Consider the following 15,752-nt stretch of genomic DNA (forward strand, 5'->3'; position numbering starts at 1 on the left):
TACATCTATATATCTATATATCTATCTATATCTATCTCATCTATCTCTATTTCTATAACTTGTTCTTGTTGTTGTTATGTGCTGTTGAGTCATCTGTGACTCATAGTGACCCTATGTACAGCAGCCCTACACCTTGCTCTCTCCCTTGCCAATCTCATTGTCTCTGACACACCTATCCCCATGACCCCAGTGATGGAATCAATCTCACCAAGGATCTTCCTCTCCTGCTAGTCTATAAAAAAAGAATATCACTAAGGTTACATTAAAACTTTTAGAAAAATCTTTATCATATACACTCCTGTTTTAAAGGATCTAATTAATGACATTTTATTGAATGGAAAGAATTCGATTACTTACTGGGCAAAATTTTGTCAAAATATAACGCCATTGCCATATAGAGAAGAGCATCGAATGCCAACATGAAAAGAATGGCTATTACTAGGTGGGAGTCACTTGAAGAACCCAAATGAGCATTAGAATTCACATCATAATCTGAATGGATGAGCTAGGAAAAAACACATTGACTTTAAATAATTAATATAACATCAACCATTATGATTATCTCATTTCTATTTGCAAAAGATAATGAAGACATTATCCTTGGCATTACAGAGCTCGGAGCTATTGGGAAACTTAGCAGTGCAACCACATAAACTAATGCAATATGAGAAGAATGTCAGCGGAAATGCATACTGAGTGTTAAACGTGGGGGTCCTCCAGAAGGGGGTTACGCATAAAGGAAAGTGCTTTGTACGTAACCATCACAGAGGATTTCATCAGGCTTATTGTTGTTAGGTGTCCTTGAGTCCATTCTGACTCATTGCAAAAATCCCTCTTCATTTGTGAATCTAGAGCACAAGCTGCTTGCTTCCAAAGCACGATGGTGGAGCACGTATCATATCCATGTTTCCATTACAAATGAGAGGAAATGAAGGGAGGAGGGAAGAATGTGTAATAGGCATGAATCAAATTTTGAAACCAAATTTTGAACAAATTACATTAGCTCTCGAATTTTGAAAATAATCCTCTGTTCTCTTAGACCATCTTACCAATAGTTCTGCTCTCCAGACTCCACAAATTGGTCACGCTTTCTAGGAGCATTCAATCCCACAGCTCTGGGATTTCATTCCACTTCTAAGTCCACGGGGATGGCAATTCTGCTTCCTTGGCTTTTGGAAGTACCGTTCTCTGAGGCCAATTGAGCAGGAGGCTCACACTGTAGGCCCTGACTGTACCCAACCTAGCCCTTGGGCAGGGTAGCTCACTCCATCTTTCTGACACTCATAAATGGCAGTCCCATATTCCATAATTGAGTTGGTAATGATTTCACTCTCTGACACCTAGGAGGTCATGGTCTCACCCACTGAGACCCAGGTGCCCATGAATCTACCCTTGAGATACTTGTAGTTAATGGTCCTACATTTTGCTTCCTGTGCTGCTTATCTCTTCAGTTTCTGCTTCCTGGTTCCTTGGCCTCTTGGACTGACTAAGGCCTTGTCCTTCCATGGCAAATATTACAACACTCTTAAGCTCTACCAATAAGTGGCTAGAGGCACATTGCTCTACCAGTAAGCCTCAGCTTAAAGAATCTCAGCTTTCTCACTCTCTTCTCCACTCTCTGCTGGCCTAGCTCCATCAACAAGTGTCTAGGGGCAAAGGAGGCCCCATCAAAAGGCTTCCCGCCCTTCTGCCCTGTAGGTTCCCATCTATGCTGTTTCGTGGCAGTCTCCACAAGCTAGTACTGTTGCCTCTGCACCTCCATTACTCAGTATCAGCATCTGTGGTATTACAGTTCTCCTTCCTCCTTCTCCTTCTTCTCCTCCGCCTCCTCCTTTCCCTCCTCCTCCTCCTTCTCCTCCCTCTCCCTCTTCCTCCCCTCCCCCCCTCCTCCTCCATGTCTTAGTATCAGCATCTATGGGTGTTATAGCTTCTTCTTCCTACTCCTTCTCCTCCTTCATTCTTTCCTTCCCTCCTTCCCTCCTCCTTACCAGAACTGCCTCTGATGCTCATAACTCCACTAACTGTCTCTTCAAGACAATCTAGGCTTTTACTATTTCTAAAACTCGTTCAACGTCTACTCATTACCCATACCCAAAATATCTTCCAAATTTTAGGAATCTGTTTGAACAACACTCTACCCATGATACCAAATTTCATCTTAGTTATCTAGTGCTCTATAAGAGAAATGTTATAAGCCCATGACATTATCATATAGAAATTGATTCTCACAGTTTGTGAGACTAAAAGTAGAAATTCAGGGTACCAGGCTCCACAGGGGAGAAGGTTCTTGTTCCTTTCCAACATGTGAAGGCCAGACGTTCCTTGAAACTGTCCATGTATCTTGACATCATTATTTCTCTGAGTTTAGGAATTTCTCAGCACTGAGACCCAAGGGCCACAGAATATACTCCCTTCCTGACTCTTCTTCCTGATGGTAATCAGGTCCCTCTGAGCGCTACTTGTGTGCTTAATATCTTCTATCTCTAAAGAGACTAGCTCAAGATATAACTTCATTTTGTAGATTGTATGATGCCTCTTTTATCCAGGAGGCTGAACTGTATGAGAAGTGTGGCATCAGGATTGGTAGAAGATTCATCAACAATCTGCGTTATGCAGATGACACAACCCTGCTTGCTGAAACTGATGAGGACCTGAAGTGCTTGCTGCAGAGGGTCAAGGACTGCAGCTTTCAATATGGACTGAGGCTCAACATCAAGAAAACAAAGACTCTCATCACTGGGCCAATTGGCAGCATCAGGATGATGGTGAAACTATAAAGATTGTTAAACAGCTTTAGTTTGCTTGGCTCCCTAGTCAACACTCTTGGCACCAGCAGCCAGGAAATTAAAAGACATATTGTGATGGAAGAGTTTGTTGTTAGGGACCTCTCCAAAGTACTGAAGAGCAATTATGTCACTCTGGAGACTAAGGTGCATCTGATACAGGCCACGGTCTTTGCAATCACTTGCTATGCATCAGAGAGATGAACAATGAATAGGAAGGATAGAAGGAGAATTGATGTCTTTGAGCTGTGGTGTTGGAGAAAAATATTGAATATACCATGGACTGCTAAAAAAACAAACAGAATCATCCTGGAAAGGGTTAAACCAGGCGAGCTTGGAGACACACTTTGGACATGTTGCAAGGAGGGACCAGTCTTTGGAGAGGGACATCATGCTTCGGAGGATAGAGGGACAGCGCAGGAGGGGAAGACCCTCTATGAGGTGGATTGATTCAGTGACTGGGGTAATGGAGGTTCGTGTGTCGGAGACGGTGCAATTGGCACAGGATAGAGCACGGTTTAGGGTTGTTGTACATAGTGTCATAACAACAACAACAACAACAACAACCTCACCCTGCCTCTTTAACATCACAATTTATAATCCTGCCTCATTAACATCACAGATGTTAAGATTTAAAACACATTTGATAATTACACTGAGAGAGAAAAAGAAAAAAATCGATTCCTAAGGATGTTAATTTTGCAACAGTGAGTAGGAATTTCAATGCTCAGAATATCTAAAATGAATTAAGAGGGGATGGATTTAAACCTTTTGTAATAAATGTAACAGGTCCATTAAATCTTACCTGAGCCATGCCAGCAGTGAAGGCAAAGGGGCTGAGAAGACACAAGGTCCATTCCAGAAACGCAGGGAGGTGTCTGTAAAGGGCAGTGAATCCCAGGGTCCCCCAAAGGACAGTGAGGAGGAACATGGCCAGGCCGGTGAGGAAAGGTTTTTTTATCAACACGCTCATCAGGAAAGCTAATGTTATCTGAAGGAAGAGGAAAACCTCAGCTGACACATACTATGTTCTGGGAATCATGGTAGCATCAGAGAAGAATTTTAATTTACAAAAAAGTAGTTAATCTATTTTTCTTTACATGTTTAGATATTACTCAAGGCAAAAATTAGATTTAGAAAAAACTGGAAGAAATGTGACTACATAGTCTAGTGAGAGACAACTAGAAGATACTAGTACGTATGGGAAAGTTAATGGGTTGTGGGGAACAGAGAGAGAATAGAGAAGGGAAGGGGAAGAGGGGATCGAGGGAGGGATGGAGGGAAGAAGGGGGGGAGAGAGAGAGAGAGGAAGGAGGAGGAGGAGGAGGAGGAGGAGGAGGAGGAAGGGAACAAAAGAAAAGGAAAAACAGGCATTAAATTAGCCAACTCACCAAAGACAGGCCATATAGAAGAAACAGAGTGAAGACCACCGCAAAGCCGGTCAGCACAACTACTTGGTATGACTTTACAATAACGGCCATCAAGGTAGCCAGAATAAAGATGAAGCCGGCATACATCAAACCCCAGGAGAGCCTAGCACAGAAACAAATGCCGCAGGTCAGTCGGCATGCTCGTATTGTACCATTTCATCCATTTATCTTTTTCAGCAAATGACTTATGAAGCTTACCATGAATCAAGGGTAAAGAGAAATGACTGCTCGGGAAACTTCTCTGAATAGAAAATAATATTCTAGGTGGAATGGTTAGCAACAAATAAATAGGTAAAATAGGTAGGTAATTGTAGAATGAGGAAAGTAAACTGGATGACATGCTGAGAGGGACTGCCATTGGGGATTTTTTTTGGTGAAAAATCTATGAGGATTTAGGAGCTCTTTGCTTCTAAAGCCCTATTTGATAAGCTCTATTTAGTTTGCTAGGTTCATCAATCAACACTCTTGGTACCAGCAATCAGGAAATAAAAAGACAAATTGCATTAGGAAAACCTGCTCTCAGGGACCTCTCCAGAGTGCTAAAGAGCAATGATGTCATTCTAGACACTAAGGTGTGCCTCATCCAGGCCATGGTTTTCAATTACTTGCTTTGCTTCAGAATGCTACACAATGACTAAGGATGACATAAGAAAGATTGACGCCGTTGAATTGTGGTGCTAGAGAAGTTGAACATCCCCATGGACTGCCAAGAGAACAGTTTTGTCAGAGAGTGTGAAACCAAGTTGCTCTTGGAGGCAAAGATTTTGTAGTTCCATCTCACATAATTTGGGCATGTTGCCAGGAGGGACCAGTTTCTGCCCATTTTTCAAAGAGTAGCTGGTGGATTCAAACCACTTGCCTTTGGGATTTGGCCCCTCAACTCTTTAAACACCAGGTCACTGGAGCTCTCACCTTTTAATTCAGAGAAATTAAAGAAATATGGAGAATTTCAGTTATCAAACCTGAAAGTCCATCTGCCTACCCATTTATTGTTTACTACTTCATGAAATCATCAATATATAAATGTGATATTTAGTATATCTGTATTGTTGTTGTTGATTGCCTTCTAGTCAAGCATGACTCATAGTGACCTTATGAACAATAGGCCTGAAGCCCCTCTACAACTATTAACATTTATCAAAGTTCATCTAATACCTATATTGTTGTTGTTATGTGCTGTCAAGTCACCTGCGACTCATAGCGACCCCGTGTACAACAGCCCTAAACCCTCCTCTGTCCTGTGCCAATCTCATTGTCTCTAACACATCTACCCTCATTACCCCAGTTGCTGTCTCTCCACCCTCCTGAGAATGAAGTCTGTCTCCAAGGACTGATCCCTCCTTACAACATGTCCAAAGTGTGTCAGATAAAGCCCCAGAACCCTTGCCTCTAAGAAGCTGCCTGGTTTAACCCTCTCCAGGATCAACTTGTTTGTTCTCTTAGCAGTCCATGGTGTATTAAATACTCTTCTCCAGCACCACAGGTCAAAGGCATCACTTTTCCTTCTATTCTCCCCAATCATTGCCCAACTCTCTGACACATAGGAAGTGATTCCAAAGACCCTGGCCTGCATCAGGTGCACCTTAGTCTCCAGACTGACATTGTTGCTCTTCGGTACTTTGGAGAGGTCTCTAACAGCAGACTTTCCCATCACAATATGTCTTTTAATTTCCTGGCTGCTGGTGCCAAGAGTGTTGATTATGGAGCCAGGCAAACTAAAGTTGTTAACAGTCTCAACATCTACATTAGACTTCTTTTAATTCAGAGAAATAGGAGAAGCTATGGAATTTACCAGTCCATCTACTCCATGTATTTGTCATTTATTACACTGGTAGTAAGTGGTAAGTACTAAATAACCTTAGCTGTAAGGAGCTGCATTGCCAGCTTAAAAGTAAGTGGTCAGGCGAGCTCTGGTGGCCTAGTGGCAGGAAACTGCACTGCAATCCCAGAGGTGGGCGGTTCAAATCCACCAGATGCTCTGCTGAAGAAGGAGGAACAATCGCCTCCTGTACCAGTCAGATCCAATTTGATGGTACACACATAATAAATAAATAAATGAATGAATGAATGAATAAAATGGACATTTCTTAAAAAAAAACACAAAAAAGGTAAGTGGTCAGAATCCACCTTCTCCTTCATGAATGACAGCTGGGCAACCTCCTCCCATGCAATTTGTAACCTCTGAAAACCTGCTGGAAGGTTAACTGTGATTTGGTTCTGACTTGATGGTACATAACAATAACAACTTCATGAAAATAGCAGCTTTAAATATGATGTGTTAGAATCTTATGACACCCAAACAGCTAAGTGGTTGGGTATCTTTATGTTGTGAGGTGATGTGTGAGTACATGATTTACCAGAAAGCCAAGTCACGAAGTCCCATCATTGTCATCACTGCCTTAATGTACTGTCTTTCTTGGCAAACATTGCTTGATATATAATATATGAATGAAGAAAAAGGAATAATGCAAAAGAAAATGAAAACGTCGGTCCGAATTCCTCCTTGAGCAACAAAAGGTAATATCTTCATATGGATTCCAGTAAGGGACATGAGTTCTTCCATCACGGAATGATTTGTTGTGACCTAAATTAAGATAGCAATTAACAAGTTGTCACTATTAGACTAATTATAACCTTGAGCTTTTCAACAAACTGTAAAACACTATGTGCAAGTCACATTTTTATATGAATGCCTCTCATCTGGTTCTCAAAATAGAGTTTTGTCTTGACTCTTAAGAATATCCCTTCTTGTTTTCTTTACTCAACAAAATTCTACTCATGCTATATTTTTCGGAATATAATGCCTCCTTCTTTGCTGGCCTAACCTACCATTTATAAGCCTTAGGTTTTACGGCAACTATAGATCCGTACTTTTACTTCCCCCATTACATAATATCTTGTGTTCTGTTTATTTTCTGATTCACAGTGCTCCATATAATTGCCTGGTGATAGTAACCCTTTTCAGTACTTCCTGCCAAATTAATGACGTGAAAACAATTCAGCACTGGGTGATTCATTGTATCACCATTCATACAAATGTAACTTAAAATGCAACGAGTTCCTTTCTGTTTCATACTTACATCTATGATAGCGGCATTAATGGCAGCTTGGAACGCTAGAAACCCTCTCTCCCAGAATACTGAACTTTCACATGCGATTTTTCCATCCCTTGGAAAACAGTGAGCTTTGGGAAAAGAACACAACCATTCTTATGAGGTAAGGGCCATCCTGGTTACACAAAAAAATCATATGCAATGCTTCAGAAGTTCAAATGTTCCAAAAGTCAATCAAAGTCTTGGATAATAAGGAGTATGCAAAGAATATTTGCTCCAGAGGCTGTACTCCACAAAAACATAGCAGGACTTCCTTATTCATTTTAAGTCCTTTTTTTCCCCAGTAAATTTTTATCCAACCATGATTTTCTCCATTAGTCAAGAGTATTTTATTGAGCTTTTTCTAGCACCAGGAGGTAAAAATCAAACAAGAAACAAAAACAAAAAAAAACTATTAATTTTTAATAATGCAGATTCTTTGATCACACATTTTTAATAGATTTGCCGTATGAATGATAGATGACACAGTAATTTATTATTTTTCTTATAAAACAAACTACTGTTGTTGTTAAGTGCCATTGAGTCCTAGACCACTCATAGCAACCCTGTGAACAAAAGACCTGAATGTTTGTATAACTTTCATCCTTTCTCCATGTTCACAGAGTTTCTGGAGGCCTGCTAATTTTGGAAGCGGATGCCACTCCGGCTTCCAAGATTATAGATTTTATTTAGTTAGGATAGTTGTTGTGTGCCACTGAGTTGGAACTGACCCATAGCTGACTCTCCAGAGGGTTTTAAGAGGGAGTTAGTCACACAGGAGGAAACGGCCCGTCCTTCTCCTGCAGAGCAGCTGGTGAATTAGAACTGTGTGCTCATTAATCCCTTTATGGTCAGAATTCAGTGTGTGTGTGGGTGGGGGTGGTGATGTGTCTCTGTCTCATTTTAATATCATCTGTTATTACAGATGAGCCCTTGTGTTGAGTGATACAATAGGAAAAAAATCAAGAAAGTTACCTGAGAATTTATAAAATACCTAACCTAAATTTGCTAGATGAAGAACAAGGCTAAGGTAAATCAACTGCCATGCTCCATATTCGCATCTAATAGGTTGTTGTTAATTGCTTTCAAGTTGAGCACGACTCATGGCGACCCTATGAACAAAAGGCCTGAAGCCCCTCTACAACTATTGGCATTTATCAAAGTTCATAGTTTCTGGAGGCACGTTGTTTAGGAAGTAGATGCCACTCCTGCCTTATATCTACTGTAGTCCTTATTAAAAATTACACTAGTTAAAAAGTGGATAGAAAAATGATATTAAAATAGTTGCTCAAAACAAAAAATTTACCTGAATGGTCAGTATGTTCCTTCATCCAGGGAATCCTCATTGCGAAGATAAACTTCAGATGATAAGAGAAAGTGTCACTAAAGACAATTCGCACTACATCAATAGAATAGTTAGAATGCAATTTATTCATGCTTTCTTCATCTGAGAAGCCCACAATTCTTCTTCCTGTCAAGTGTAAAAAGGAAGTAACTATGTAAGAAGAGTCTTATGTCATCCACTATGGCACGTTATTTGTGATAAAGAGACTCCAATTTTTAACCAAGAAAGAGTGAGCCAGAAAAAGAGAAGTGAGGAAAACCAACAGAGAGAGAGAAAAAGAGAGACTGACTTCTAACACACTGGGTAAGATTATAGTTGTCACATAGATGGCTACCGTCTTTAACGTCAGAAGTATGCCTTTTCAAACAGACAATTTAATAAATAATTTAGAACTCTGAATTTAGAATAAATCTGAAATAATAACAATACCAATGCACACTCTAAAACTCACTTAAGTACAGACTTATCCCAAACTGTAATTGCAGACCATATAAAATGGAACTATATATAACACATACATATAGAGAATATCTATGTATCTACATGTTTATTCACTTATGTCGTTATTGTTTACTGTTGGGTTAGAAGTGACCCACAGCTGACCCTTCCGCAGGTTTTCAGAGGCAGTTAATCGCACAGGAGGAGACTGTCCGTCCTTCTCCCACGGAGCAGCTGGTGGCTTCAAGCCGTGTGCCTTAGAGATTGCAGCACGGCTTCTTGCCACTAGGCCGCCAGAGCTCCCTGTATGTGCAATCTATGCATGTTAAACTAAACCCCCTGCTACTGAGTCTATTCTTACTCAGAGTGATCCTTCCTCAGTTTCTGATGCTCTAAATCTTTACAAGAGACAGTCCAGTTTCTTTCCTCAGATAGCTGGTGCCTTCCAACCACTGATCATTTTTTTAACAGCCAAACACATTATGCACTAGTCCAACAGGACTCCTTACATATATAGTAACAGAATATACACATTCAACTGACAATTATGTCAAGACGGCCAAATTTCCAAAGACAAAATAATGTATTCAATTTGAATATTGTTTTTTTTCTGTATTTAAATTTTTTATTATTCATTTTAATCAAAGTTTACAGACACTTTGGATTTCCATTCACTCATTGTTGCACTTTTCTCCTTGCCCAACCCTCCCCACCCCCAGTTCACTCTTCTCTTTGAAAAGTAAAAGAAAAATTCTTTCATTGTTATTCAATCCCTCTCCCCAAGTCTACTCCACTATGCAGCCTTCATTCTGGACTCCTGTCATGACAATAATACCTCATCATATATCCCTTTTCAACAGTTCTCTCCCCCATCTGTTTCAACGCTGTATACATCATTTATCGCATCTTTCTCAGTCTCCCCCCAACCCCGATGTCAGTCCCATTTTATAACAGTGGCACTATGCAGTATTCCTCAGAGATCAAGAGTGGGTGTATAAATGAGCTATTTAAACTCCAAGCAGAGAAAGTTTTATCATTATAGTAAAAAAAAATGGAATATGGTCTTTTCAAGAGACTTTTAGTCTAAAACACATAAGCAAAATGCATAACTGTCACTAAGTTCTAAGCTAAGAGAACTCAGCTTGCCACCATGAGTCCATATTCACAGCGCTGGGACAGTCCCATGAAGCATGGGATGAAAAAGGTCTCTGTAATTGCCTTAGTGATTGGCTCAGGGGTAGGTAAATGAACCCGCGGGTTAAGCAGAGCCAATGAGCATCAAGCCCAGTACATTTATTAGAACCATTGGAGAGAAATTTTCTTTCTTCCTAAGGTTGGTCATTCTATCAGCCAGCTGTGCACCCCCGTCATTTTAGTTGTGAACTATTGATTTGGAATGGACCTGCAGTTGATCTGCCAGCAATTTTCAGAGGGAGTTAGTCACATGGGAGGAGATAGTTCATTTTTCTTTCATAGAACATCTGGGGAATTTAAACCCCATACCTTTGGGTTGCCAGCACAACTCCTTCCCGCTAGGCCACTTGTTGCTGTTGTTAGGTGCCGTCAAGTTGAGTACCGCTCACAGCAACCCTATCAACGGCAGATCTGAACCGTCCCATCTTTATCATCTGTGACATACTCAAGCCCTTGCTGCTGTCACCACGTCAGTCCAGCTTGTTGGAGATCTTCCTTTCTTTCAGTGACCTTCCCTCTTTCTGAGCATGATGTCCCTTTCCAAGGAATCGCCTCACCTTGCAACGTGTCCAAAGTGTGAGAGATGAAGCTTCATCTCTGCGTTCAAGGAGCACTCTGGCTTCACTAGGCACCCACATAGTGCCTCTCTCTCCCTTTTCCTCTCTCCCTTTCTTTTTTCATAATTATTTTTTGAGTAACCCAGGTCTGTAAGCCTGTGTCATTTCCCGTGGTCTGGATTGCTCTGAGTGGATACTCGGTACACTGAAGCATGCCCCTTTGGCTGTTTCACCCAACATCTTGATGCACAGGCTACACTAGGCGTGGATTAAATTCTTCTGGTGAGGCTACAGAGAGGGCGGTGTGCTCCTCTGTTAGGAGACCCTGGATGCTGGTTGTCTCTCTTGTTGGTATGCTGTTGGCTACTCATGTTTATCATCTAAAACCCCTACTGCAGAAAAAAACCAAAACCAAATCCATCATCGCCAATTTGATTCCAACTCATAGCAATTCTGTAAGACAAAGTAGACCTGCTGCAGTGTATCCAAGGCCGTAATCTTTATAGAAGCAAACAGCCTCATCTTTCTCTGGCTGGATGCCTCGTGGGTTCGATCACAGACCTTTTGGGTGGCAAACATTTCACCACAGCATCACCAGGTTGCTTATTAATGGGATTCTCAAAATAGTATTCCCGTACTTCCATCCTTTTTTTTCCAATTATTGGCAGAAAAATCTTCCTAAAGATCATTTACTGCCATCCATTTGGCTATGCCATAATATAGTTTATATAAGTATTAATTCTTTGATTTTTCCCCCTCCACTTAAATTTTGTGATGAGAATTGATTTGCTATCATCCAAGCCAAAGGTGGATGACTTTAATCTTCAGCCCTCAGGCCTGGTTTTAATTGTTTTTGGTCAAACATTTTTCTAGGTCATATAGTCCTGATCTGTCCACTTGCTGTACAGAGGTAACTCATGGTTGCTGTGAAGCTGAACACTGTGACACTGGTGTGTCAAATGTAATAATGGTTACTCATGGTGGACAGTGTTTGGTGGAGCTCCCCAATTAAAACAAGCTTGGAAGTAGGAGTGGCAGCCACTTTCGAAATAGTTTGCCTCTGGAAACCCTATGAACATGGAGAAAGGATAAAGTTATACCAGTGTTCAGGTCTTTTGTTCATAGGGTCACTATGAGTTGCCTACAACTCAATGGCACTTAACAACAACAACAACATCATCCTCCAAAGAGAAACAACTAATTATATTTCTCTTTTAATAGTATTACTAAAGCACAGATTTAAATGTATATTGGATGGGCTTCAAACAATTGTAATTATTTTGTTGAAGTTCAGATTGTGCTAATTGACCACTGGGAGTTTTTTTTCAGTCTTACTGTTAAGTCTTTCTGACATAGTCCACTAGCTCTATTGGTTGACAAACTAATTTAAATGATCAGATATTCCAGTATCAGTCGATAGATTTCCTGTTTGAAACGTCTGTGCATCCTTTTTTTGCATACTGACACTTCTGTACTTCAAAGATACAGGGTGATGGAATTGTTGTTGTTGTAATGTGCCAAGGACTGGTCCCTCCTTGCAACATGTCCAAAGTATGTCAGACGAAGCTTCAGAATCCTTGCCTCCAAGAAGCAGCCTGGCTTCACCCTCTCTAGGATGAACCTGTTTGTTCTCCTAGCAGTCCATGGTAAATTCAACACTCTTCTCCAGTACCACAGCTCAAAGGCATCAATTCTCCTTCTATCATCCCTAGTTATTGTCCAGCTTTCTGATGCATAGCAAGTAGTTGCAAAGACTATGGCCTGGATCAGGCACACCTTAGTCTCAAGACTGACATTGTTGCTCTTCAATACTTTGGAGAGGTCTCTGACAGCAGACTTTCCCAATGCAATTCATCTTTTAATTTCCTGGCTGTGGGTACCCAAAGTGTTGATTGTGGAGCCAAGCAAATTAAAGCTTTTAACAATCTCAATCTCCTCACTATCTATCATGATGCTGCCAACTGACCCAATGGTGAGAATCTTTGTTTTCTGGACATTGAGCTTCAATTCATATTGAAGGCTGCAATCCTTGACCTTCTGCAGCAAGCCCTTGAGGTCCTCCTCAGTGTCAACAAGTAGAGTTGTTTCATCTGCATAACATAGATTGTTGATGAGTTTTTCTCCAATCCTGATGCCACGTTTCTCCTCATAGAGCCCAGCCTCCCAGATAATCTGTCCTGCATATAGATTGAAGAGATATGGAGATAGGACACATCCTTGGCTATTGAATACTCTCCACCACTTTATATACATAACAGCCTTTAAACATCATTCTAATATTTGACTACTGACACACAAGTACAGTTGCAAGCCTCAGATGAATTGTTTCTGCTTTTCAGTAGATATTAGTTTTCCTCTTATCTCAGATTTATCAACTGTCTCATTGTCCTGGTTTGCTTAGCCCACCCAGAGAGTGATGGTATGCAAGTCTTTAGTGATCTTTAGAAGACTGTTAATGCTTCATTTTGATCCATTTCTATTTTGAAATGAATCACCTCGTGTTGCTGTAAATATTGTATATGGGTTTTTAGTATCATCTGGTTGTTGTTTTCAATTTTATGTATTCCACACACAAAAAAGTGTCACTTCCGTTCAGTCTTTCCAGAATCTCCTTACAACCAAATATTTTTAATAATCTTGGACTATCTCTTCTTTGGGGAGCGCTAATGTTGTACGTTTTCTACAGGGAGTTGTACTACTAACCCCATTACCTGCCTCTCCCTAGAAGTTCCAATTCTCCACCAGCTGAGAGATAGATGGGCAATCTTTGCTGTATAATTTGTAACTCTCAGAAACAGAAGGGCAAGTCAGCTATGGGTCAGTTATGGCATGACAGCTAAATGAGTTCTGAATATTTCTTGTTGATGTGCACTGTAATGATGATATTCTATTTAGTACTCTTTGCAGATAGGACCATCGCAAACAGGTAGCAAATAGCAAATGCCAAAGCTTCATTGGCATTGGAATGTGATTACATTACTGTGTTGAGAAGGCCGAGAAACTTAAATGTTTAGCAGATTTTTTTCAGATAAATCCCAAAAGGAATGTGTATGTTCTGTGAATAAGGAGATTATCACTGCATATCAGATAACATACCTGTCAGGAATGGGGCAGAAGCCACTCTGTCCATTATCTCTTGGATAGTTTTGGATGTGGGAGCAAAGGCAATAACATAATCAGAATCGTTAAAATTATCTACACGTCCGAGTTCCATGCCAGACATTTGGGAAAAGTCATGGATTTGATGCAAATCTGAGGAACGCAGGTAAGCAAACCATACTAGAAGAAATGAAAAAGACCATTCCTATAAAGTAATGAGGGGGCGGGAGAGAAGAAAGCAAATCATTAAGTGTTCAACAACAAATTCCTCATTCATAAACAATTAAAAGGTCTAACTATGCTATTTAGAATCCATTGGCTCTCTTTCTAAGTATTTGATATTTAAATCCTTTTTCCCCCTCTTCAGTCTATACATTTTGAAATACGCATATTGCCCAGCAAGGCAGAATGCTAGCAACAATGCTTATTCTAATGGAGAATCTAAGTTTATCATAATTAATGCAAGTGAGAGAAAGACTAGATGACAGCCATGATTAGACCTGAGTGACAAAGATAAAGAAATACTAAGTGACCAGCATCGAGGAACAGAGGAAAGTTTTGTTTTTCTCGTCTACTTCCAGCTGGTGGAAGAAGAGAGTCCTTAGGCATTGCTTATAAAAGGGTTTAGAAAGGTGTCATCATTGACAATATTTTTAATTGAGCATATAAAAGAACACAATCACAGTCCAGTAATAAGACTCACTTTATAACACATTGCAATTCTGCAGTGTTGTTGTTATGTGCCGTCGAGTCACCTGTGACTCATAGTGACCCCATGTACAACAGCCCTAAACCCTGCTCTATCCGTGCCAAACTTAGTGTCTCCAACACACCTACTCCAATTACTCCAGTCACTGAATCAATCCATCTCACTGAGGGTCTTCCTCTCCTGTGCTGTCCTTCCACCCTCCCAAGCATGACATCCCTCTCCAAGGACTGATCCCTCCTTGCAACATGTCCAAAGTATGTCAGACGGAGCTTCAGAATCCTTGCCCCCAAGGACCAGCCTGGCTTCATCCTCTCCAGGACGAGCATGTTTGTTCTCCCAGCAGTCCATGGGATATTCAATACTCTTCTCTAGCACCAAACTCAAAGGCATCAACTCTCTCGTATCATACTTTTAATTCTGCACACATGACTTTTTTAAAAAGTATATGTTATATTCACCATTTATCCTTTTCTAACAAACTGTATATGTCTATAAGTACAATTTTCTCCTCCTTTCTTTCTCTATCAATCCGACTGTCCAATTGTCTATCTTGAATCAATATAAAGATTAAATGATTTGGAAATAAAATATCTTTATGAAATAAATCTCCTCTTTCATACTTCTACAATCCTTGCCTCATGAAGGCGGCGATTTCTGTCTACTTTATTTCTTGCCAACTCCCAGAATTTGAGATTCTGCTTACTCGTTACAAATATTCAGGTCAGAATTTTTGAATGAAAGAACATAGACATACACACATGTTTATAAAATTAGATGATAATATACCAACACTAAAGCCAGAAATATCTTGTGAACATTTTTTCTTCTTTTTTAATAAACAAAGAACATAATTATTCTTAAAATCATAAGAAACTATTGCTATTTTAGTAGAAATAAAAGTTCAAATATAATTTCCCCATGTGCTCAAATACTTCACATTTCTTTTAAATTGATATTGTCTGCATCCATGATGTAATTGGGTGAAAGTACTTTAACTTGATTTTGGAGCTTTAATAAATGTCAATGGTTGTAGAGGGGCTTCAAGCCTTTTGTTCATAGGGTTGCTATGAGTCATGCTCAACTCAAAGTCAATCAACAACAACAA

At 40.1% G+C, this 15,752-nt stretch overlaps 1 protein-coding gene across 1 annotated transcript in view; it reads right to left on the reverse strand.

The window, feature by feature from the left end:
• Positions 1–15,752, reverse strand: part of ABCA9 (ATP-binding cassette, sub-family A (ABC1), member 9) — a 77,482-nt gene that overhangs the window by 61,165 nt on the left and 565 nt on the right. The window contains exons 2-8 of the mRNA XM_006886254.1: positions 13,936–14,143; positions 8,612–8,776; positions 7,294–7,397; positions 6,571–6,797; positions 4,175–4,316; positions 3,589–3,774; positions 358–505 (exon numbers count right to left, since the gene is read on the reverse strand). Coding sequence (XP_006886316.1) covers positions 358–505; positions 3,589–3,774; positions 4,175–4,316; positions 6,571–6,797; positions 7,294–7,397; positions 8,612–8,776; positions 13,936–14,143 — 1,180 coding nt within the window. The remainder of the gene's footprint in view (positions 1–357; positions 506–3,588; positions 3,775–4,174; positions 4,317–6,570; positions 6,798–7,293; positions 7,398–8,611; positions 8,777–13,935; positions 14,144–15,752) is intronic.

Source organism: Elephantulus edwardii, unplaced genomic scaffold, assembly GCF_000299155.1.
Source record: "Elephantulus edwardii isolate Elephantulus edwardi_28Jun2011 unplaced genomic scaffold, EleEdw1.0 scaffold00048, whole genome shotgun sequence".
NCBI lineage: Eukaryota > Metazoa > Chordata > Mammalia > Macroscelidea > Macroscelididae > Elephantulus > Elephantulus edwardii.